This window comes from Chiloscyllium plagiosum, chromosome 25 (assembly GCF_004010195.1).
Source record: "Chiloscyllium plagiosum isolate BGI_BamShark_2017 chromosome 25, ASM401019v2, whole genome shotgun sequence".
Lineage (NCBI taxonomy): Eukaryota > Metazoa > Chordata > Chondrichthyes > Orectolobiformes > Hemiscylliidae > Chiloscyllium > Chiloscyllium plagiosum.
The window spans coordinates 50067288-50093666 of NC_057734.1; the positions used below are offsets into that span (position 1 = coordinate 50067288).

Genomic DNA, 26379 nt, shown 5'->3' on the forward strand with positions numbered 1-26379 from the left:
CCACAAACCCCGCCCCCCGGGGCCGAGCGCCCGCCTCCACACCATCACTCACCCACAAACCCCGCCCCCCGGGGCCGAGCGCCCGCCTCCACACCATCACTCACCCACAAGCCCCGCCCCCCGGGGCCACACCCTCACGTCTCCTACCGTCACCACCCTCGGGTCCTAACGCCCGCCCCTGTCCCCAGGCAGGAATGTTCCCTCCCAGTTGGGTAACCCTTCAGCGGTCAAGGACATTCAGCTTCCGATCTTCAGGATTCGGAGATGCCGGTGTGGGACTGGGGTGGACAAAGTTAAAAATCACCCAGCACCAGGTTATAGTCCAACAGGTTTAATTGGAAGCACTATCTTTCGGGGCGCCGCTCCTTCATCAGGTGGTAGTGTCCAGACTGTGTACAGACCCATGAAGACAGCCTCACCATGTGACCCCACCACATTTCTGTATCTGTGACATCTGCCCCACTGTCTTGTTTTGGCACCAACACCTTGATAAATCGTAATGCTCTCTCTACCTTAATTATTTTGTACAGTTTTGGATTTCCAGTATCCCCCACTTTTCGATCGTTTGCTTCACGCAACTTCGCTTTTATGAAAGACCTTCATTAGTACCTGTTTTCGCTAATCCCTGAAGAGGACTTTCACTTTTACAAAAAAAAGCAATACTTTTTCCCATATAAATGGCTTTACGCCAATTCCGGCTCACAAAAATGCTTCCCAGGAATGCTCTAGTTTTGGATAGCAGGAGCTACCTGTACTTATTACTTTGGTTAGACCCTTGTTATTATTCCAGTCAAATGAAAACGGAAACAATGGCTGGTGCTATAAATCAGAAGCAAGGATTTCTGGGAGACCTCAGCGAGTCTGGCAGCATCTATGAAGAAAAGTCAAGAGTTTTGTTTTAGGTCCAGTGACCCTTCCTCTGGTTTTTCTTCAGAGATGCTGCTGAACCTGCTGGGCTTTTCCAGCAGCTTCTGTTTTTGTTCCATGTTATCCCAGTCATTTGGTCTGTCTTCAGCACCACCTTACTTTTAATTTTTTGTAACTATCTCTCTGCCTCATTTAATTGGATTATAGGTCATCCTTCAGTTTTTATTCAGCTCTTGACATCTTAGTGGGTTGCATGGTGGCACAGTGGTTAGCACTGCTGCCTCACAGCGCCAGAAACCCGGGTTCAATTCCCGCCTCAGGCCACTGACTGTGTGGAGTTTGCACGTTCTCCCCGTGTCTGCGTGGGTTTCCTCCGGGTGCTCCGGTTTCCTCCCACAGTCCAAAGATGTGCAGGTCAGGTGAATTGGCCACGCTAAATTGCCTGTAGTGTTAGGTAAGGGGTAAATGTAGGGGTATGGGTGGGTTGCGCTTCGGCGGGGCGGTGTGGACTTGTTGGGCCGAAGGGCCTGTTTCCACACTGTAAGTAATCTAATCTACACCGTCTAACACCCTCGGTCACCTGCAGAGACTTATTATTTGATATTCCACTCACACCATTTGTATGATTCTTTGATCTCTCCATCCTTGATCACTCTGCCCATAAATTCTGTGTGTGCTTCCCTCTCACTCTGAAAGCTTGTGATTTAAAATAAGCCTGTTGGACTATAACCTGGTGTCATGCGATTCCTGACTTTGTCCATCCCAAACCAACACCAGCACCTCCACATCAAAGGTAGTGTAATGTTTGGAACGAGGGTCAGGTCGGTCTCATTGAATATGAGATCCTTGATTGTGGTTATTAACCTGGACCAATCAGGGCTATCATATTCAACAAGATCTACCTGGCTCTCGTTCCAATCACTACAGAGGGCAAAACCTGGATAATGTTCAGGAATCTCCTGATAAGTGGCAAGTCATATTTGCACCACACAAGCGCCAGGAAATGATCTTCTCCAACAAAAGAGAATTGTATGATTGATCTCTGACATTCAATGGTGTAACCATCATTGAATATCCTACTATCAACATCCTGGGTGTTACCATTGACCAGAAACATGAACTGGACCAGTCATATAAATATTATGACTCCAAGAGCAGGTCAGAGGCTGCAAATTCTATGGCAAACAACTCATCATCTGGCCAGCATTCCTGCTAATTTTATTTTTTACTCATTTACCTTAGAGGACCATGCATGGCAGCAACTTCCAAAACTGGAAGTCATTGCTAAAAATCAAGTTTGTAAGCCAGTTGCCATGTGTGGTTGGCTTCACAGCTTCAGTCATTTCTTCTGACTGCTCAAACCTTGTCTATTATCTGCAAATTGAGGATCATGATGGACCATACTTGCTGTATGGTCTATCTCCAACAGCATCCAAGAAGTTAAAATCGATTCATCTAAGACCTTCATCATTCAATCCTTTCACCATAAATACACAGGAGCAGCTGTAAGCAGCACCTGCATAATGCAATGAAACAGCTCTCTAAGGCTCATTAAACAAGCCTTCCCAACCACGGCCACTACTATATAGAAGGACCCAGCACCTTCTTCCTTTCACCATACATATAGTGCACTTGGTCTACGTTTTCACAGGCAGGTGGGATTTCTTTACACAGATTGGTCTACTGTTTATTTGTGCAGAATCCCCCTGTATTTTATATTATCTACTTGCAAATCTTGAAGTGTTCTAGCTGATAGGTATCTATTGTGAACAGGAAATATTTGCTTCAATGACATTGTTATCTTTGCTGAATAGGTCTCAAACCAGCCTTTGTTGTGAACTTTGAATTTGCCAAATGGTGTTTATCATAATGACTAAACTGAGCAATCTTTAAACTTCATCAACATGATTAAAAATCACACAACACCAGGAAGGAGCAGAGCTCCAAAAGCTAGTGCTTCCAAATAAACCTGTTGGACTATAATCTGGTATTGACTGATGAAGGACTGTTGTCCGAAATGTTGATTTTCCTGCTCCTCGGATGCTGCCTGACCTGCTGTGTTTTTCCAACACCACACCCTCGACTTTAATCTCTAGCATCTGCAGTCCTCACTTTCGCCTACCTGATTTTTAACTTTGTCCACCCCAGTCCAACTTCCAGCAGCTCCACATCATGTTCATCACCATTGGCATTTCCTGGCATGCCTTTAGTGGGTAGCAATAGTTAGTGTTATGGACCAGTTCAGACCTCCTCAAATAGACCCCGTAGACCCAAATTTTTTCTTACTTTTAAGGCGAATGTACAGTGACTTGTTCCAGAGGCAATGTGACTGGTCAAACTACCCGGCATTAACCAAAAACATAATTTATGTAAACACTTCAGAGTGAGTTTGCCAGTTGAATACATAATTGGCTAACAGAGAGTATTGGTGGAAGGTTGCTTTTCAGACTGGAGGCCTGTGACCAACGGTGTTCCACAGGGATCAATTCTGGGTCCTCTTTTCTTTGTCATTTATATCAATGATTTGGATGAGACTATAGAAGGCATGGTTGGTAAGTTCGTGGACGATATCAAAATTGGCAGCATAGTAGACAGTGAAGCAGATTTTCTAAGATTACAAAAGGATCTTGATCAAATGGGTCAATGGGCTGAAAAATGGCAGGTGGTGTTCAATCTAGATAAATGTGACAAACAGGGTCAGGACTTATCCAATTAATGGGAGGGCCTTGGGTAGTCTTCCAGAACAGAGACACCTAGGGGTGCAGGTACATAGTCCTTTGAAGTTTGCATCACATATAGATAACAGGGTGGTTTAAAAGGGCATTTGGCATGCTTGCCTTTATAGCTCAGTCCTTTGAATATAGGAGTCGGGAAGTCATGTTGAGGTTGTACAGGACATTGGTGTGGCCTGTTCTGGAGCATCGTGTCCAGTTCTGTTCTCCCAGTTATAGGAAGGATATCACTAAGCAGGAGAGGGTTCCGAAGAGATTTACCAGGATGTTGCTGGGTATGGAAGGTTTGTGTTATAAAGAAAGGCTGGAGAGGCTGGGACTTTATTCACTGGAGTGTGGGAGGTTGAGAGGCGAGCTTGTAGAAGTTTGTAAAATAAAGAGAGGGATAGATAGAATTAATGATAGTTGTCTTTCCTTAGGATGGGTCATTTCAAGACCAGGGAACATATGTTTAAGTTGAAAAGAGAGATTAAAAAAAAAATTTTTTTTACACAGAGGGTAGCTCATGTGTGGAATGAATTTCCTGAGGAAGTGATTGATGCAGGTACAATTACAAAGTTTAAAAGACATTTGAATAGATACATGAATAGGAAAGAATTAGAGGAATGTAGGCCAGGTGCAAGCAGGTCGGACTAGTTTAGTTTGGGATTATGTTCAGCATGGACTGGTTGGACTGAAGGTTCTGTTTCTGTGCTCTATGACTATAGTTAAAATACAAGCAAATGAAAAAAAGAACTTAGAATAATTTAACTATTGGAAAACTTAACCAAATAATAGATAATAGTAATTATTACTAATTAACTGTTCCAATATAGTAATCTCCAATAAACGTATCTCCTGGCAAAAAGGAAAATTTGGAGAAATAGATTTGTATCCCAGGTAACCCAGCAACAGAGAGAAACCCCAGCCTTGAGCCATAACTGAGAGTGGGAAAAGATAGCTTTTATCTCTTCAAGCCCACAACAGCAACTGTTTAAGACTAAACCTAAGAAAATAAGAGAAATCCTGGTCTGAGAGAGCTGGCCACACCCATCCAGGCTGCCTCCATTGTTCCAACTTTTAAAAAGCCCTAAGGCCTAACAAGCTGTTTTTGCTGGTGGGTTTTGGTAGACTGCTGGGTACCTCTGCCTTACAACCCCTCTTCAAAACAAAGGACAAAATAACCTCTTAAAGCCACAGCATTGTCACACACCCTCCCTTTTTTAAAAAAAAATCAATATATAAAGATGGCTTTATTTTTAAAGACCCTTAGTTTCACTCAAGTAGTACACTACAAAACATATACATTACATTGACTTGAAGCATGTAAATAATCACTACTGCCTTCTATTTCAATCTATTCCCGCCACTGAATACCTCCTTCTTTCATAATTAAAGTCACGACAATGCATTGGCAAGAATGTTCTCTCACCCTGCCACGTGTATAATTTTCAAATAGAGTGGCTGCAATAATAAACTCCATCTAAACAGTCTGGAATTTTTGTCCTTAAATTTTTCCAAAACTTTAGTGGGTTATGATCAGGATGTATAATTGTCTCAGACATATTACTGACAATATAAATGTTGAATTGTTATAATGCCAATACCAACCTCCAAGTTTCTATCTCAATTGTGGAATATTTCCACTGATGACCATTCCATTTTCTGGAAAAATATCTATTGGTCTTTCTATTTTCTTGTTGTTTTCTTGTAAGAGTGAAGCACCAACACTCACATCACTCACATTGATAGCCACCTTGAATGGCTTTGCGTAATTTGCTGTGGCTAACACTGAGGCAGTGGTTAACACATCTTTTGGGGTTGCATTTTCACTGTACTGCTGACCAGAGAGTGGTCAATGTTTACACTGTGGCAAGTATGAGTGTGCAAGTAATCAAGTCAGAATGGTTCTAATAGTCATGTCTTGGATAATACCTGTATCCCTTGTACATTTGTTTGTTTCATCAGAGGCAAGACTTCCTCAGCCAATCAAAGATGCCCTTGATAGCGTGTTTAGGGCAACCACCACCCGCTGGGCACATCTTTAAACTGTTCCCCTCTCACCTTAAACCTATGCCCACTAATATTTTGTGTCTCATTCTACTACTAATTCCACTAATTCTATGTCTTATGATCTTGCTCCATAGCAACCAAATGCAGGAGCAGCGCTCCAAAAGTTAGTGCTTCCAAATAAACCCATTGGACTATAACCTGGTGTTGTGTGATTTTTAACTGTGTCCACCCCAGTCCAACACCAGCTCCTCCAATCATCACTACTATTTGCCATTTTCACTCTGGTGAGAAAAGCATATGCCTTCTTCTATCTCAACCTTGTGTTGGCACTTTCGGGGAACTATGGACTTGGCTCTCAAGATATCTCAAAACTGTATATCTATGGTGCTAAGAGTCCTGCCATTTGCTGTATATTCTCATTGTGCATTTAACCTCCTAAAATGTATCATCTGCCATTTCTTTGATCAACTTTTCATTTGATCTATATCCCTCCTCACTATCCACAACTCCACCAATTTTCATGTCATCTGCAAACTTACTAATTAGATCACAAATTTTCATCCAAAACATTCATATAGATATTATACAAGTAATGCTGCCCATTTAAGAGAACTGGTGGGATGACTCACGAGGGCTGAGCCTGGTGCTCAGTTTAGTACCAAATGTGCAAGTATGAGCATCTAAAATTAAGTGTTCCTGTTCAGAAGAGACCTGTGTCTCTCTTGTGTACAATTCCTGTTCCCTGTGAATTACAAACTTAACAACTGGTGAAAACTGGATTTGACCAACACACTGTGTGCAAGCACCGTTTCTTCTGTGTGGAGGAGACATCACCTGGACCTCAGAAATTTTGGTGTGGAATTAAGGAGGAAACGTCAAGAGAAGCAGTTGTGAGAACTCAGATTGTGGGCGACACCAGGGAAGAACAATATATGACTTTAGCCAGTGAGGGAGCAGCTGATATGGAGACTGTTCACCAAGGGGACTGGGACTGTGAATGACTACTAAACTACTAGATTACTGTGAATGAAAACACTTACTGCCAGCAGGAAAACACAATGGCAGGCCATTTTGGAGCAATGAATCTATTTGATGAAGAGTCAGAAAATTGGACTCTATACTGGAATCCTTCAATTCACTCTTAAAGGCAAACAAAGTGTCTGAGGACATCATGGTATCAATTTTCTTAAGTTCAATTGGGAGCAAGACCTTTGCGATTCTAAGGAGCCAGCTGCAACCAGAGAATTTCAAGGGCTATGCAAAACGTTAGGAAATTATTTTGCAAACATGCTGCTGATCTTTAGCTGTTCAATCTTTACAAATGGGTACAACATGAAGGAGACCCTTTAGCCCTATTTGTGGCCACCTTGAAGAGGTTAGCGGGACATTGTGAATTTGGAGGGTTCCTTCAAGCTGCCTTGTATGACTGTTTGGTTTGTGGCCTCCAACACAAAACAATCCAACAGAATCTGCTAACAAGGAGAGACCTGGATTTCAATGAGTCACGTGTTGAAATCGAGAAGCCCAATGCCACAGATGTAAGTGAATGGGTCATGTTGCTCAAAATCACTGGATACAACTGACCCAAGAGAAGAGCTGTCTAAAGAGCTGAGTCTGAGGATAAGGTGCAAGCCCCTGCCCAGGGAGTAGGTCGAGAGTTAGCTAGGTCTGCGGGAGAAGCTGAAGGCCCAGAGTCAATGATGTTTTGGTTAAATGTACTGTCAATTTGGAGTGAAACTGATCATTTCTGGGTTCTTCCCAAAATAGAGGAGTAAAAATGCAAGTGGATATGGGCACAGCAGTAGCCCTGATTCCCAAATCAGTATAAGGGAGAAGTTAAGGTACTAATATTGAAGCTGGCAAAGATTACACTATGGACTTAACAGAACATGTGGTGCCACTAAAGGTCTAAGCACTGGTGAAAGTACAGTAAGGGACCAGTGTGCAGAAATGCCACTTTGTGTTAAAAGATGAGTAACTGGAATTATTTGAACACTACTGCACAACTGGTAGAGGGATAAATGTCACTAGTGGTTGTAATACCCATTCTCAGTGCCCTGAAGTGACAGTCATGTGGTAGGTATCAGCAGGAGCGATGATAAACTGACTGGATAAAATGCTTAACAGGTTTGGGAACCCCAAACAAGTCGTGAGCAACAATGGTCCACATTTTGTGGCGTAAGAGTTTGAAGAGTGTCAGCCATGTGAGGTCGGCTCTGTATCACCCGATGTCAAACAGCCCGGGCAGTGAGATTCGTTCAAACCTTGCAGCAGGCTGTAAAGGCCTCATGGGGGGAGAGTTCATGAGAACAATGAATCAACTAGTTCCTCAGCATGTACAGGAATACGCCATATGTGACGACCCAGTGCTTGCTGCTGTCCTTGACTTACTATGACCAGAAGAGACCAGAGAGGTGGTAGAGTGAAATCAAGAAGGCCAGATGATAAGAAGGGCAGGACCCTTAAAGACGAGGGTATTCCAAGAGGAGAGACTGTGTTGGCCTGGATCCCAGCAGTGGTGGTGGATCAGACATTGTCATACACAGTACAGACTAGGGATGAACTCATCTGAAGGAGACACGCAGACCATCTGGTCACCACAACTCACCAACTGATGGAAGTCCCTTGGAATACCAAGCCAGCCCACATGGAACCGGGGGATGTTGAGCAAGCCTTGTGTCTCTGAGCCAGAGCTGAAAATGTGTTGCTGGAAAAGCGCAGCAGGTCAGGCAGCATCCAGGGAACAGGAGAATCGACGTTTCGGGCATAAGCCCTTCTTCTTAATCTTTTTAATGTTTCCTGAAGAAGGGCTTATGCCCGAAACGTCGATTCTTCTGTTCCCTGGATGCTGCCTGACCTGCTGCGCTTTTCCAGCAACACATTTTCAGCTCTGATCTCCAGCATCTGCAGACCTCACTTTCTCCTCTCTGAGCCAGAGTTGGTCGTACCATAGGAGAAGACAACTGCAGTGTCACAGTACAAGAAGCAATCAAGAAGGGGCACTTCAGCAGGACAACAGGAGTTTCCAGATGCCTGGGAGACTACACAAGAAAAGGTTCCTGAGATAAGGAGACGGTCATCTAGCAATCTCCATCCCCTGAGAGACTGATCATGTCAATATAGCCTTGGGACAGAATGCCTTGTATAGATGGTGCACTCAATTTCCATGTTCTTGTAAATATACCTTACTTTGTACATATGTTGGATACAAGGCCTGCATAATCTTTTTAATGTTTTTATATATGTTGATTAATGGGGTTTGTTTAAAGTAAAGGAAGAGGGGTGTTATTATATAGTTGTGTGCTGCCCCTTTAAGAGAGCTGGTCTGATGACTTGCAAGGCTGTGGAAGTGTGAGCATGTAAAATAAATTGTTCCTGTTCAGAGTTTTATCTGTGCCTCCCTTGTGTATAATTCGTGGTTCCAAGCAAATTACAAACTTAACAAACAACAGAGGTCCCAGGTAAAAACAATGACTGCAGATGCTGGAAACCAGATTCTGGATTAGAGTGGTGCTGGAAGAGCACAGCAGTTCAGGCAGCATCCGAGGCCACCCTCCTCTCATTTATCTCTCCACCCTTCAGGCTCTTTGCCTGTATTCCTGATGAAGGGCTTTTGCCCGAAACGTTGATTTTCCTGCTCCTCAGATGCTGCCTGAACTGCTGTGCTTTTCCAGCACCTCTAATCTAGAACTGAGGTCCCAGCACTGATCCCTGCAGAACACCACTGATTACAAACTGCAGTCAGACAAACATCATTCCACAACTACCTTCTGTCTTCAATGACCAAGCTCAATTTGTATCCAGCTTGTGAACTCTCTGTAGATCCCATGTGACTTACTCTTCCAGACCAGCCAGAGCTAATCAAATGCTTTAGTAAAGGCCATGTAGACAGCAGCCTGTGCCCTAACTGCATCAATCATCTTCATCAGTTCATCAAAACACTCAATGAAATTTGAGACAAGACCTCCCCCACACAAATACATTCTGAGTATTCCTAATAAGTCCATTCCTTTCCAAATGTGAGTAAATCCACAACCTAAGAAATGTATCTACCATGTGCTGCCATATGGCCTCTCTGTCATTGGACAGATGATGACTGGTGGTGATTTAACCTGAGGGCCACCAGACCTCAGGCAAGAGAAGAGGTTGAGAAGAAACGTTCTTCATGGTAATCTCAGCCAGTGATGGGAATTGAGCACACTGTTGGTATCACAACTGACCAACCAACTGAGCTAAACCAATCCCCACACTGGCATTAAACTCACCGGCGAATGATTTCCTGGATTATCCCTGTTGTGCTTCTTGAACAAAGGAACAACACTGGCTATGCTCCAGTCTTCTGGGACCCCCATCTTTGGCTAAAGATGATTCAAAGATCTCTGTCAAGGACCGTGCACTCTCCTTCCTTTCCTTCCTCAGTATCCTGGGATAGATCCCAGCAGGCCCTGAAATCTGAAATAAAAAGTTAGTTTCAGTTTCAACATTCTTGAAACAGCTGAACTGTTGTAAAAAATCTCTTTTGGATAAAATATTCTGCTGGATTGAACCCGTTTGACGTATTTATAACATCAAACCTGCAGTAATGTCAGTAACTCTTAATTCCCCTCTAAAATAGTCCAGCAAATTATTGAATTGTATCAGATCACAACAGAAAAGTTGCAGTTTGGCAGCTCACCAGTGCCTTCAGATTTACAGAAATGGAAAAAAAAGACTTATTTTTATGCTGTTCATGTTTTTCTAGATGGTCGAGGTTGTGGATTAGGAAGAGTCTAATGAATAAGTCTTTGTGAGTTTCTGCAGTACATTGCCACTGCTGTGTGTCAGTGAGTGAACATTGAATGTGTTAGACTGGGTTCCAATCAAGTGGATTGCTTTGTAGATTGTAGGCAGGCTTTGGGGAGTCAGGAGGTGAGTTACTTCGAATCATAAAATAGAACCTCAACAGTTTGGAAGCAGGCCATTTGGCCCATCAAGTCCACTGTGACCCTCTGAAGAGAATCCCGATCAAACCAACTCTCCTATCCTAACTCTACATTTCCCACGGCTAATCCACCTGAAGAAGGGCTTATGCCCAAAACGTCGATTCTCCTGTTCCTTGGATGCTGCCTGACCTGCTGCGCTTTTCCAGCAACACATTTTCAGTTCTGATCTCCAGCATCTGCAGTCCTCACTTTCCCCTAATCCACCTAGTGTGTACATCCCCGGACACTATGGGCAATTTAACATGGCCAATCCACCTAATCTGCACATCTTTGGACTATGGGGGGAGAAATGTGCACCTAGAGGAAACCCATGAAGACACGAGGAGAATGTATCACCTGAGGGCAGAGTCAAACCCCCAAGTCTCTCAACCTGTGAGACAGCAGTAGTAGTTTTCCTAACCTCTGACCTGGTCTTGTAGCCACAGTATTTTTATGAGTGGTCCAGTTCAGTTTCTGGTTAATGTTAATCACCACAATGTCACTAGCAGAGCATTCAGCAATTAGATTAGATTAGATTAGATTAGATTACTTACAGTGTGGAAACAGGCCCTTCGGTTATGAGTGGTCCAGTTCAGTTTCTGGTTAATGTTAATCACCACAATGTCACTAGCAGAGCATTCAGCAATTGTAATCCCACTCAATGTCAAGGGGTGATAGCCTGGTCTCCCTGTTATAGGAAGGATGTTGTGAAACTTGAAAGAATTCAGAAAACATTTGCAAGGATTGGAGGGTTTGAGTTATAAGGAAAGGTTGAATTTGGCTGGGGCTATTTTCCCTGGAGCACCAGAGGCTGAGGGGTGTTCTTAAAGACGTTTATTAAAATCATGAAGGGCATAGATAGGGTAAATAGACAAGGTCTTTTCCCCGGGGTGGGGGAGTCCAAAACTAGAAAGATTTAAAAGGGGACCTTAGGGGTAACTTTTTCACGCAGAGGGTGGTACGTGTATGGAATGAGCTGCCAGAGGAAGTGGTGGAGGCTGGTACAATTACAACATTTAAAAGGCATCTGCATGGGTATATGAATAGGAAGGGGTTAGAGGGATATGGATGAAATGTTGGCAAATGGCATTAGATTTATTTAGGATATCTGGTGGGCATGGACAAGTTGGACAAAAGGGTCTGTTTCCGTGCTGTACATCTCTCTGAATGTATGATAGTCATTACTTGTCACTTGTGGGGTGCAAAAGTAATTTGTCATTATCTGCCCTAGTCTGGATGTTGCTCACATCTTGCTATGTATGGGTTTGGATAGTTTACAGAAACTATGTTGTTTTGAATTATAGTGAACACGACGTCGTCATCAACAGACAACTCCAGTTATAATGCAGAGAAGATCATTGATGAAGTGCCAAAGCTGATTGAGCTAGTACCCGACCTTGCTAAATTCAAGTAATGATGTAAAATTACAAAAACCCTTTCAGGTCCTGTCTCACCTTCAGAATGCATGTATTTGTATAAATTTTTTTTCCATCCATTCCTGCTGTGGTTCTGTTCGCCGAGCTGGAAGTTTTTGTTGCAAACGTTTCGTCCCCTGGCTAGGCGACATCATCAGTGCTTGGGAGCCTCCTACGAAACGCTTCTTTGATGTTTCCTCCGGTGTTTATAGTGGTCTGTCCCTGCCGCTTCCGGTTGTCAGTTTCAGCTGTCCGCTGTAGTGGTTGGTATATTGGATCCAGGTCGATGTGATGTGGATCGTTAGCTGTCTTCCTGTTTGTCCTATATAGTGTTTTGTGCAGTCTTTGCATGGGATTTTGTACACTACATTGGTTTTGCTCATGCTGGGTATCGGGTCCTTCGTTCTGGTGAGTTGTTGTCTGAGTGTGGCTGTTGGTTTGTGTGCTGTTATAAGTCCTAGTGGTCGCAGTAGTCTGGCTGTCAGTTCAGAGATGTTCTTGATGTATGGTACATCAAGACCTGCTGAGCTTTTGCAGCAATGTCTGTCTTTGTTTCTGATTTCCAGCATCCGCAGTTGTTTCAGTTTTTATTCCCTTTGACTTCCTGTTTACTTGGTGTATCTTCATGCCTTTTCTGACAATGACACGCAGAGTCCTCTTTGCCATTGTGTTCTGCAGTCTCTCGCCAATTAAATAATATTCTGATTCTGTAATCGTTCCCGTCAACACATTATCATGCATCAAATGCTACATGCTGAATCTTATAACAAGAACATCAGTGAGATGCTGTCCAGAGGACTGTGCACAGCACTGGTCCAAGCACATGCAGAAGGATATTAATGCATTGGAAGCAGTAAAGAGAAGTTTCACAAGACTAATACCTGGAATGAGCATATTTCCTTGTGAGGAGCTAGACAAACTGGATCTGGATCCTCTGGAGTTTAGAGGAGTCACAAAGTGTGGTGCTGGAGAAGCAGAGCCAGTCAGGCAGCATCCGAGGAGCAGGGCCGTCGACGTTTCAAGCAGAAGCCTTTCATTCAGAAACATTCCTGATGAAGAGCTTATGTTCGAAATGCCAACTCTCCTGCTCCTTGAATGCTGCCTGACCCTTTGTGCTTTTCCAGAACCACAATGTTTGACTGTGATCTCCTGTACCTGTAGTCCTCAGTTTCCTGGAGTTTAGAAGAGTCAGAGTTAATTTCATTGAAATGTATGAGATCCTGAGGAGACTTGGCCAGGTGGGTATTGAAAGGACATCTCCGCTTGTGCGAGATTCTAGAAATAGCAATCATAGTTTAAAGATAAGGAGTCATCAAAGATAAGACAGAGATGAGGAAAACAAAATTCTCTCAGAGGTTGACAGGTTGAGTCTTTGGAATTACCTTCCTCAAAAGGTAGTGGATGCAGAATCTTTCAATATTTTTAAGGCTGAGGTTTTTTAGATGCTTGATTTCAAAGGAGGTGAAAGATTATCAGGATGTGACGATACAATGCTTTAAAGAGATGTATTTTGTCCTGATTTTTTTAATGAAGAAAGGTTGATATAGAGGTGCTGAAATGTTTTAAATTTGCAACAATACAAGCAAGTTAAATGGGTGGGTTCAAGCTCCCATAAAATCAGGATTTTTAGTTTTAGCTTTCAGCAGTTGCTAAGGTATTGAAGCTGGATGTGGAAACTGTTTTTCCTGTCTGTGTTATTGCTAAAAGCTGGGGTTCTCTTCCTGCTTTTAGAATTGCTTATGAGACAATCTATTTTACTGACTTTGCCTTTGCCAAGGGCATGCTTAGGGGATGTTAATATATTGGAACGGTTAATGAATAGTTTATAATTTCATTAAGTATTTCAATAGAGTTACAGTTAAGGAGTTTGGAGAAGATTTGTAGCTCAGGTGGAGGTTCTGGATATAAGTTAGCTCACTGTGCTGGAAGGTTCATTGTCAAATGTTTCATCACCATACTAAGTAACATTATTAGTGAGCCTCTGGTGAAGCACTGGTGTTATGGCCCACTTTCAATTTATGTGTTTAGAGTTCCTTGGGTTGGTGATGTCATTCCCTGTTCATTTTCTCAGAGGGTGATAGATGGGATCCAAATCGATGTATTTGTTGATAAAGTTCCAGTTGGAATGCCATGTTTCTAGGAATTCTTGTGTGTGTCTCTGTTTGGCTTGTCCTAGGATAAATGTGTTGTCTCAGTCAAAATGGTATCCTTCCTCATCTGTATGTAAGGATACTAGTGATAGTGGATCATGTCTTTCTGTGGCTAGTTGTTGTTTATGTATCCTGGTGGCTAGTTTTCTGCCTGTTTGTCCAAAGTAGTGTTTGGTACAATTCTTGCAAGGTATTTTGTAAATGGCATTAGTTTTGCTTGTTGTGTGTATAGGGTCTTTCAAGTTGTTAGTGGCTGTTTCATTGTGCTGGTGGGTTTGTGGGCTACCATGATGCCCAGAGGTCTGAGAGGGCTGCAGTCATTTCCAAGGTGTCTTTGATATAGGGGAGAGTGGCTAGGCTTTCTGGATGTGTTTTGTCTGCTTGTTGGGATTTGTTGTTGAGAAATCAGCAGACTGTATTCATTGGGTACCCGCTCTTTTTGAATACATGGTTTAGGTGAAATTTCTTCTGCTCTGCATAGTTCCTCTGTGCTGCAGTGTGTGGTGGCTTGTTGAAATAATGTTCTAATACAGCTTCATTTGTGCATGTTGGGATGATTGCTTCTGTCGTTCAGTAGTTGGTCTGTGTGCGTTGTTTTCCTGTAGACGCTGTTTGAAGTTTCTCATTCGTTCTGCTATGGCATCTAGGAATGGCAGTTTGTTGTTGTTTTCCTCCTCTTTTGTGAATTTTATGCCAGTAATGGTATTACTGATGGTCTTGAAGGTTTCATCTAATTTGTTTTGTTTAGTGATGACAAAGGTGTCATCCACATAGCGGACCCAAAGTTTGGGTTGGATGGTTGGCAGAGCTGTGCGCTCGAGTCTCTGCATTACTGCCTCTGCTAAGAACCTTGATGTCGGACATCCCATGGGTGTTCTGTTGGTTTGTCTGTACATTTTGCTATCGAAAGTGAAGTGGCTGACAAGGCATAGGTCCATTAGCTTGATGATGTTGTCTTTGCTGATGAAATTGGTGGTGTCTGGTGTACGTGTCTTTGGTTCTTCTAATAGTGTAGTCAGTGTTTCCTTAGTCAGGTTGATGTGGATGGATGTGCACAGGGCTGCTACGTCAAAGGAGACCATTATTTCATCCTCTTCTATCTTGGTGTCTTTGATGGTGTTCATGAATGCTTGGGTGGAACGGATGGAGTGGTGTGATTCTTCTACTAAGTATCTTATTCTTTGGTGTAACTCCTTGGCTAATTTGTACGTTGGTGTTACAGGTAACGAGACTATGGATCTGAGGGGAGAGCCTGGTTTGTGAATTTTGAGTAATCCATAGAAGCGTGGTGTGTTAGATCCGTCTGTTTTAAATTTTTGGAAGTCTGTCTTGTGTAATTCTCCAGATTTCTGAAGTTCTTTGAGTAAGGCCTTGATTCGGTTCTCTAGGTGTCGGGGAGGGCCTATCGCCACCTGTTGGTAAGTGTCAGTATCTGCAAGCAGCACGTTCGCTTTCTCAATGTGTTCAGTTTAAAACGACTGTCAAGCGTCCTTTGTCTGCACGTAGGATAATGATGTTTTTATCTTTTTGGAGTCCTTCTAGCGCTTTCCTTTCTTGTGTATTGAGTGTGTTCCCTTTTATTTTCCTGCTTAATGTTGATGCAACTGTCTGTCTGATAGTTTGCTGGGTTTCTTCTGTGAGTTAGTTGTCTTTCAGTGTTGTTTCTAATGCTGCTCGGAATCGTCCTTGTCCGCATCTCAGATGTTGTAATTTAATCCTCTTACTAAGACGGCTTTTTCAGTGTCTGTTAAGGGCGGCACGGTGGCTGCGCTTCGGTGGGTCGGTGTGGACTTGGGCCGAAGGATGTGGATGGATGTGAACAGGGCTGTTGCGTCAAAGGAGACCACTATTTCATAAAACTGGGAAATTTCGCGACAAAACCCTTTACTCATTAACGTGACAGACCATGAATAGACAGACACAGTACAAAGAGCCATAAACGTAATCTAATCTAATCTAATTTTAAAGGACAGCATTGCTGCACAGTGGTTAGCACTGCTGCCTCACAGCGCCTGAGTCCTGGGTTCAATTCCCACCTCAGGCAACTGTCTGTGTGGAGTTTGCACATTCTCCCCGTGTCTGTGTGGGTGCTCCAGTTTCCTCCCACAGTCCCAAAATGTGCAGGTCAGGTGAATTGGCCATGCTAAATTGCCCGTAGTGTTAGGTGAAGGGGTAAATGTAGGGGGGTGGGTTGCTCTTCGGAGGGTCAGTGTGGACTTGTTGGGCCGAAGGGCCTGTTTCCACACTGTAAGTAATTTAATCAAGGGTCAGTCAGATACATTTTTTTATCCATGCTTCTGTGTTGTTATTTTGGTGTGAGTTTGGCTAGTTTTCTCTGCAGGTCAGGTTTATTCGCTTTCTGTGTTTGCTGCTGTCTAACGTTTATGGCTCTTTGTACTGTGTCTGTCTATTCATGGTCTGTCACGTTAATGAGTAAAGTTTTTTGTCGCGAAATTTCCCAGTTTTATGAAATAGTGGTCTCCTTTGAAGCAACAGCCCTGTGCACATCCATCCACATCAACCTGGCCAAGGAAACACTGACTACACTATTAGAAGAACCGAAGACACATACACCAGACACCACCAACTTCATCAGCAAAGACAACATCATCAAGCTAGTGGACCTATGCCTTACCACCCACTTCACTTTCAATAGCAAAATGTACAGACAAACCAAGGGAACACCCATGGGATCTCCGACATCAGGGTTCTTAGCAGAGGCTGAACAGACTACATTGAGAAAGTGAACGCACTTCTTTCAGGTACTGACACTTACCAACAGGTAACAATAGTCCCCACCCCACAACTAGAGAACCAAAATCATAGCTTTACTTAAAAAACTTTAAAAATCTAGAGAATTATACAAGACAGACTTCCAAGAATTGAAACCAGACAGATTTAACACACCACGCTTCTACGGATTACCCAAAATTCACAAATCAGGAGTCCCCCTCAGACCCATAGTCTCGGTACCTGTAACACCAACAGATTAGCCAAGGGACTACACCAAAGACTAAAACACTTAGTAGAAGAATCACGCCATTCCATCCACTCCACCCAAGAATTCCTGAACACCAAAGATCAAGATAGAAGAGGATGAAATAATGGTCTCCTTTGACGTAGCAGCCCTGTGAACATCCATCCACATCAACCTGGCCAAGGAAACACTGACTACACTATTAGAAGACCCAAAGACAAATACACCAGACACCACCAACTTCATCAGCAAGAACAGTATCGTCAAGCTAGTGGACCTGTGCCTCACCACCCAATTCGCCTTCAACAACAAAAACTACAGACATACCAACAGAACACCCACGGGATGTCCGATATCAGGGTTCTTAGCCGAGGCAGTAATGCAGAGACTCAAACAAACGGCCCTGCCAACCATCCAACCCAAACTTTAAGTCCTCTACATGGATGACACTTTTGTCCTTTCTAACCTAAACACATTAGAGGAAACTTCAAGACTATCAATAATACCCTTAAAGGCATAAAATTCACTAAAGAGGAGGAAAAACAACAACAAATTGCCATTCCTATATGTCACAGTAGAGTGAACGGTCAATGTGGAACTTCAAACCAGTGTCTACAGGAAAACAACGCAAACGGACCAAATATTGAACTACAGAAGCAATCATCCCAACATCCACAAACTGCATTAGAACATTATTTCAACGAGCCACCACACACTGCAGCAGCAAGGAATTATGAAGAGTAGAGGAAAATCACTTATACAGAGTATTCAAAAAGACCGGGTACCCAATGAACACAGTCCGCTGATTTCTCAGCAACAAACCCAAACAGGCAGACAAAACACAACCAGAACCCCTAGCCACTCTCCCCTACATCAAAGGCATCTTGGAAATGACTGCCAGACCGCTCAGACCTCTGGGCATCATGGTAGCCCACAAACCCACCAACAAACAAAACAGCAGCTAATGAGCTTAAAAGACTCTATACAGACAACTAGCAAAACAAACGTCATTTACAAACTACATTGCAAGGACTGTAACAAACATTATATTGGACAAACAGGCAGAAAACTAACCACCAGGATATGAACATCAACTAGCCACAAAAAGACATGAACCACTATCAGTAGTATCCTTGCATATAGATGAGGAAGGACACCACTTTGACTGGGACAACACATCCATCCTAGGACAAGCCAAACAGAGACACACATGAGAATTCCTAGAAGCATGGCATTCCAACCGGAACTCTATCAACAAACACAGGGATTTGGATCCCATCTATCTCCCTCTGAGAAAAAGAATATGAATTGATATCACCAACACAGGAAATGACATCACCAAAGGAAATGACATCACAAACCCAAGGAAGCTTAAACATGTAAATAGAAAGTGGGCCATAACATTAGTGCTTCACTGGAGGCTCACTGATGAAGTTACGTAGTATGGTGATAAAACATCTGAAAATGAACCTTCCAGCTCAGCAAGCAAACTTACATCCAGTTAGTTAAGCCAATTATTTTCTTTTGCGTTGGTCTGTGTTTTAAATATCATATATAAATAAAATATATTTTGTTTCAAGCCTGGTAGCTTGACCAATTGAATTGCATCCAGAAAGCAAAGCCTGGCATATTCCTTCAAAATAAGAAAGAGTTAGGGTCCAGGCTGTCTCCTTGACATGTTTTGAGGGGGCTGGTCATCCATAACAAATTGGGAGCTCTTGTTGGGATCAAAATCTCTAATTCCAGGTTGGGGTTAGAATTATTGGACTCAAAGGCAATGAGTAGAGAGTGTTGGTGCTTTTATATTTTGGTTATTGCATTTGTTTGATTTAAATAGGGTGTGCCTGAATACTAATTGCTCTTTTAGTTGTTAATAGTTTCCTGAGGGCGGAAGAAGTCACTTAGGGCATTTTACAGAAAGGGAGCAAGGCAAAACTTTCGGAATTGGCAAACAATTTAAAGTTGGAGTTGCCCGTGTCTGTGAGAAAGGGGAAATAATTGTGACAAAAATGCAACATTTACAATTGCCAGGAGTGCATTCAGAATAATTGGAAATGGGTAAAATCAATTGCAAATGAAGCAGCTTGAATTAGAGACAATGGCAAGAGAAAAGAAAATGGAACAGTTTGAATTATGATTAAAAGCAGAACAAAAAGAAAAGGAAGAATAGCCCTAGCACTAGAGGCAACTAGAGCTAGTGAGGTATTTGCATCATTCTCAGAGAAGGTATCTGGGAAGTATGATGAGGTGAAAAATGCATCTTGAGTGCAAATGAGCTAATACCAGAAACTTACAGGAAATATTTTAGGAATCTGAGGAGGGAACATAGTTAAACATACGTGGAGTTTGAAAGGATCAAACAAAATAATTTTGATAAATGGATAAGGGAGTTGAAGATGGAAAATAGAACAAACATATGACATTCTTATAGAGTCAATTATTTTGGAGGAGTTCAAAAATTCACTTCCTGAAGTAGTGAGAACTCATGTGAAAGAGCAGAGTTAAATCTGCCAGAATAGCAGCAGAAATGGCAGGTGATTATGAGCTGGCTCATAAATCAAAGTTTGACTTCTGATATCAATTTCAATCTGTGAGGGATGGAATTTAGGAAAAAGAGAAATCCTCAAGTGTAAAGGAAAACAGATCTCCTTGAAGATACTAGAGATAATTTACCATTGGGTAAGAAGGAAACCCATGAGGGGAAAGAGCACAGTATTTTTATTGTAATTAAGTCGGCTACATGAAGTTGTAGTGGGAAGACGGATATGGGAAAACAGGATAAGCCAGTGAATTTTATTGATGTGATAAAGGAAAGCACAGTGGAAGCTAAAAAGCTGCAAAAGAGTGTACAATCTGATCAGGGGATATTGAAGAAGGAAGTATCAGATCTCTTTAAAGAAGTTACTTGCATGGGTAAAATTTAGTTGTATGCTGGGGGAGCAGGTAAAGAAATCAAAATTTTAAAAGAGACAGGAGGAAGACAATCTTTGATGGTGAGAGATAAGGAAATATGTAATTCAATAGGAGTATTGGCAGGAAAGGTGCTAATATGTGAAATTTGTGGTGAGAAGGACATTGCACCATTATATAAAGAGAAGTTGGAGAGTCTAGTAAAAAAAGTTCCGTGATGGTAGGAGTACTAGAGAATTCCTTCGTTCTGGAAATACAGTTTATCCTTGGTAATGATATAGCTGGATCACAGGTGGTAGTGATGCCTACTGTGGCTGAAAAGCCAGTGAAAATCAGGTAACCAGGGATGTGGCACATAGTATATCCTTGGATTTTTCCTGTCTGTGTGATAACAAGGTCACAAAGCCACAGGTTGAAACAGAAGGAGAAATAAAGAAATAAAGATCAAGAAGCTGAATTTCAAGTCTGCTTGATCAAGTGGTTGAGAAAAAAATAAAAACAAGTGGAGACAAAGTGGATATTTTCAGTTCAGAGAAATTAGCTGAATTACAACAGAAAGATGAAAAACTAAAGTTCTATCAAAAAGCATACACAGAGGAATTTGAGTGTATCCCAGAATATTATTATCTAAAAAATGAAGTATTGATGAAGGAATGCACCACATACTCAAATACATGAGAAATGGGTAATATCAAATGATATTACTGCTGGGTTATAGAAAGGAAATGTTGCTGGTAACACATGAATTTCAAGGAGGAGGTAATTTGGAAGTAAGGAAAACTCAAGCCAAAATTCCAAAATATGTTTATTGGCCTGGAGTACATAAGCATGTGGATGACCTTTGCTGTCATATGGGTCAGGTAATTGGGAAACCTCAGGCAAAACTGTAGAATATAGAACTATACACCTCAGTAATGGACTCTTCAGCCTATGATGTTGTGCTGGGCATGATGCCAAATTCAACTCATTCCTTCTGCCTGCCCTTGATCCATATCCCTCCATTCCTTGCATATTCATAGGCTTATCTAAAAGTATCTTTAACACTGCTATCAAATTTGCCTAAAAAAACTTGCCCCTCACATCTCCTTTGAAATTGCCCCCTTCGCACCTTAAATGCATGTCCCCTAGTATTAGACATTTCAACTCTTAGATAAAGATTCTAACCATCAATCCTATCAATGCATCTCATAATTTTATAGACTCCTATCAAGTCTCCCCTCAGCCTCCAACTGTCCAGAGAAAACAACCCCATTTTTCTAGCCTCTCCTTATAGCTCATATCCTCTAATCCAGAAGCATCCTGGTAGCACCCTTAATACCCAGTCCCATGTTTGAGGAATGTTTTATAAGAATCTTAATTAATTGTGTAGGAAGCCTCCCTTAAACAGCAAGTGGAATCAGTATTTGTTGATCATAATGGACCATAATCGAGTCTACTACATTGCCAGAGGCCATTCTATTACGCAGTATCATGGCTAAAAGGACGTAGAAGAGTTATTCAAATTGTTTACTAGATACAGGCTACCCACAGGATTACAATCGGACCAAGAATCAAAGTTTACATCAAAATTACTCAATGAAGTTATGGATAGTTTATAGATAAAACAATTCATATCCACTATGGACCACACAGATTCGCAGGGAGCAGTAGAATGGTGGACACCAAACTTTAAAGACCATGTTCAGGACTTAGAGTTAAGTCTATCCAGAGATTTGGAATAAGGAATACCATCTGCACTTCTTGCAATTGGGGACACAGCTTTTTTTTCCTGTTTATTCATTTGTGGGATGTGGGTGTTGCTGGCTGGGCCAGCATTTATTGCCTGCCCTAGTTACCCTTGAGAAGGTGGTAGTGAGCTGCCTTCTTGAACTGCTGCAGTCCACCTGCTGTGGGTTGACCCACAATGGTGGTAGGGAGGGAATTCCAGGATTTTGACCCAGCGACAGTGAAGGAATGGCAATATATTTCCAAGTCAGTATGATGAATGGCTTGGAGGGGAATTTAAAGGTAGTGGTATTTCCATATATCTGCTGCCCTTGTCCTTCCAGATGGAAGTTGTTGTTAGTTTGGAAGGTGCTGTCTGAGGATCTTTGGTGAATTTCTGCAGTGCGTCGTGTAGGTAGTTCACACTGCTGCTTCTGTGCATCAGTAGTGGAAGGAGTGGATGTAATACCAATCAAGTGGGTTGTTTTGTCCTGGAAGGTATTGAGCTTCAAGTGTTGTTGCGGCTGCACCCATCCAGGCAAATGGGAAACATTCCATCTCACTCCTGACTTGTGGTTTTAGATGGTGGAGAGGCTTTGCAGAGTCAGGTAGTGAGTTATTCAGTTCAGTATTCCGAACCTCTGACCTGCTCAGAGGATCCTGGTGAGTCCAGTTAAGTTTCTGGTCAATGATAATCCCCAGGATGTTAATAATGGGGGATTCTGTGATGGTAACTTTGTTGAATGTCAAGGGGCAATGGTTAGATCGTCTCTGATTGATGGCGGTCATAGCCTGGCTATGCTACCTGCCACTTGTCAGGCCAAGGTTGGATATTGTCCAGATTGTGCTGTGGACATTTGAAATGGACTGCTTCAGTATCTGAGGAGTTGTGAATGGTGCTGAGCATTGTGCAATTATCAGTGAACATCTCAACTTCTGACCTTATGATGGAGGGAAAGTCACTGATGAAGCAGCTGAAGATGGTTAGGCCCAGGACACTACCGTGAGGAACTCCTACAGAGATGTCCTAGAGCAGAGATGACTGACCTCCAACAATGACAGTCATCTTCCTGTGTGGCATGTACACCTCCAACCAGTGGAGAGTTTATCCCTGATATCTATCGATTCCAGTTTTGTGAGGGTTCCTTCATTCCACACTTGGTCAACTGCTGTCTTGATGTTTAGGGCTGTCACTTTACCCCTGGAATTCAGCTCTTTTGTCTATGTTTAAATCAAGAGTGTAATGAGCTCAGGACCATGTAACCACTATTGTTTAAAAAAACTAATCTGGTTCACATGACTCCAGACCCATAATGTGTGTTTGACTCTAAACTGCTTTCTGAGCAAAAACACTGGCCTGGCCAGATCCATCCACATCTCATGAATGAATAAAAAAAAACTACTGAACATTTAGTTGTACCCAGTAAAGAGAGTCTGTTAAATATATATTAGTTTATACAGGTGGTGGGCTTTAGGAACTCATCTCTCCACCCATAGCCCTCACTTAGATTCCAGCCTGTAACTAACTCCTGGGCATCTGTCCTTCTAAACTGGCCTATAACACACTCCCAGAAAGATTGCCTGTATATAACTCATTGGGAAATCTTGTCATTCAATTCCAAGTATGTTATTTATAAGAACCACCTAAGCCACTTATATCCCAGCCAAAACCTCTGCCTAGTATCAACCATTGTCAGTAAAATACCCTAAATCTTGGATTAAATTCCAACCTGCAACTCTGCTCGGTGTCAGATAATTTATATAAACTTCAAAAAAGCCAAGATTATGTTGTATATATAACTACATATAATAAATAGTAACAACATAACTAGAGTATTCTAACTCTCTCACCCAATGAGCTGTTATTCTTTACATGAATGATTTGGAAATCAAGATCTAAGTAGCTCCTGGATACCTATTGTACTATAGTGAGGAGGTGCCAGTATTAGACTGGGGTGGACAAATTTAAAAATCACACACCAGGTCCTACAGGTTTATTCGGAATAACTAGCTATATAAACCTGTTGGACTATAACCTGGTGTTGTGAGATTTTTAACAATTTTAATATACTTACTCTAAAATAGAGTTCCCTCCAAGTTGAGTGGCTCAAGGTAATACAGAGCCAAGGGAAACACAATTAAAGATACTACACATTGAAATGAAAAGGCTGAAACAATGCTTAAAATGGAGGCAGTGTTTCTTCAGAGCCGTTGATGGAATGTTGGATAGTAACTTACTCCTAGGCACCTGTTATTCTGTTTATAAACCTCTCCAGACCTATGATTAGATTTCAACATGCAACTTAATACTGGGTATTGATAGAATTAACACCATGCCTCCTTGCTTAGATTCTTGTTGTAACTGACACCAGGGTGATCATAATTCTATATATAAAAGCTACTCGATGAGCTTGCAGCCTGCAACTCATTTCTGATTGACTGTCACTCATTATAAACTATCCAATATCTTTGAATTGTATTTAACCCTGCAATACTCCTGTGCACCTATCATCCCTCTAGTCACCACATTGCCTCCAGAAGTGAGATGTCCCAAATTGCTCACAGTAACTCCGGCAGTGGTTTGACAGCGCTTTACACAGCTAAAGTGTGACTTCAACCCCCTTGTATTCTCAACTTTTAGACTGGCGTGCAAGTGCACAGGTCCATAAAGCTGGCAGTACAGGGAGGCAAAGTTGTAAAGAAGAAATATGGAATGCTCTCCTTCACTGGCAGAGGTATAGAAAGAAGAAGAAATATGACAAATCTGTACAAGACAGCATTGAGGTCTGACCTGGAGTATTGTGTGCAGTTCTGGTTACCACATTAGGGGAAGGACATAATTGCTCTGAAGATAATGATGGTGCCAGGGCTAGAGAATTATAGCTACCAAGATCGATTGGGATTGTTTTTCTTGGATCAGAGGGGTAACATGATTGAGGTGTACAAAATTGTGAGGAGTAGGTAAGAGAGTAAACATGAGGAACCTGTTTCCCATGGCAGAGAGTTGAAGATTCAAGCTGACTGTTAGGTTAAGAGGGAACATTAGGAAAAACACTGTTGTACAGAGCATGGTGGGTGTCTGGAATTTGCTGCCTGGAAGTTAGTGGTGGAGTCAGACCCTAAACTTAAACTCCATGTATGAAATTACTGACTCACTAAGCCATTTGTCAGTTTTGCCCATTCACTTACCTTGTAATTTTATACTTACATCAAAAAAGATTGCAATTCAACTTTGTGGTACCAGCAAATCTCAATATGTGATTTTCTATCTCATTGCTGAAGTTGCTTATGCGGTGAATTACTGAGATCTCAAACAGGTCTTTGTTGGACACCACTTAGTCACATTCTGGCAATTAGGATACCTGTCAATGATCACTACATTTTGCCTCCTTTCATTCAATGAATTTCCTAACTAGGTCAATTATTTGCCTTCAACTTTAGGATGAGGGAGAGACTATTGAGATAGTAGTGAGAGTGAAACAGTTCCCTATTGCAAAAAACATGAGGGAGCATACATGTAGTGATGTGCAAACTGAGTAAGGATGAATTGAGAAAATGTTTTTACTCAGCGAGTAGTTATGTCTGGAATATGTAATGGAGACATATTCAATTGAGGCATTCAAAAGGGCATTGGATGATTATTTGGAATGTAATGGTGTGCAAAGGTATAGTGAAAAAGTGGGAGACTGGCACTAGATAATTGAGCCAGTACAGGCACAATGGGCTGAATGACCTCCTTCTGCAAAATTCTGAGAGGGTTAATTGATGAAGAATGAAGACGGGTTAGAGGCGGGAGTGCGACCGGGTGTGATTGAGATGGGACATTGTGAACTGTGAGGAGGACAGTGCAGAATTTGAAAAGGACAATTGGAGGAGCAGGTGAATAGGTGGCAAATGGAGAAAAATGAAGTGACTCATTTTGGTTTAAAAAAATAGTGAGGAGAGTTTGTATAAAATGTGAAAATAAAAGTAAGAACATTATACTTCAATTATAGAGTCATAGAGATGTACAGCACGGAAACAGGCCCTTCAGTCCAACCCGTCTGTGCCGACCAGATATCCCAACCCAATCTATGCAGGGCTTTAGTTAAATACGGTCTGCAATTTTGGTCTACATATTTAACCAAGGCTGCAAATAAATTGGAGATAGTACAGAGGAGGTTTACCAGATTGATGCCTGGAATAAGTGAGTAGTCTTATGTGGAAAGCTTGGACAGACTGGTTTTGTTATCACTGGAGTTTCGGAGAATGAAATGTCACTTGATTTAAGTATATATGATGGCCTTGACAAAGTAGAACTAGAACCAATGTTTCCTCTTGTGAGTGAAGCCAGGACTAAGGGACATTGTTTTAAAATTAGGGCTCACCTTTTTAAGAACTTTTCTTCCCCTAGAGGTTGTGAGACTTTGGAACTCTGTGCTTAAGTAGTGGGGGGTTGTCACTGAATATTTTTCAGGTGGAGGTAAATTAGTTCTTGTTCGGCAGAGGAATCAAAGCTTATTGGGGTAGATTGGAATGTGGAAGTTAAAACACAAACAGATCAGCCATTATCTTGTTGAATGTTGCAACAGTTTCAAGGAGATGATTGGCCTACTTTTACTCCTATTGTATATCTTCTGAAAATAAAGGATACTACCTGTAAGGGTGTGCAAGAGCGAAGAAACCGGAATG

General features: G+C 42.0%; 1 protein-coding gene across 2 annotated transcripts in view; it reads left to right on the forward strand.

Annotated features, from left to right (window-relative positions):
* rnf185 (ring finger protein 185) overlaps nt 1-11981 on the forward strand; it is a 104328-nt gene extending 92347 nt beyond the window's left edge. The window contains exon 6 of one of the 2 annotated variants that reach the window (XM_043716169.1): nt 11857-11981. In XM_043716169.1, the coding sequence (XP_043572104.1) occupies nt 11857-11966 (110 nt within the window). In that variant the 3' untranslated portion in view covers nt 11967-11981. Of the gene's footprint in view, nt 1-5546; nt 5642-11856 lie in introns of those variants that run through there. The other variant, XM_043716164.1, reaches the window with a different exon arrangement.
* The last annotated feature ends 14398 nt before the right edge of the window (nt 11982-26379 follow it).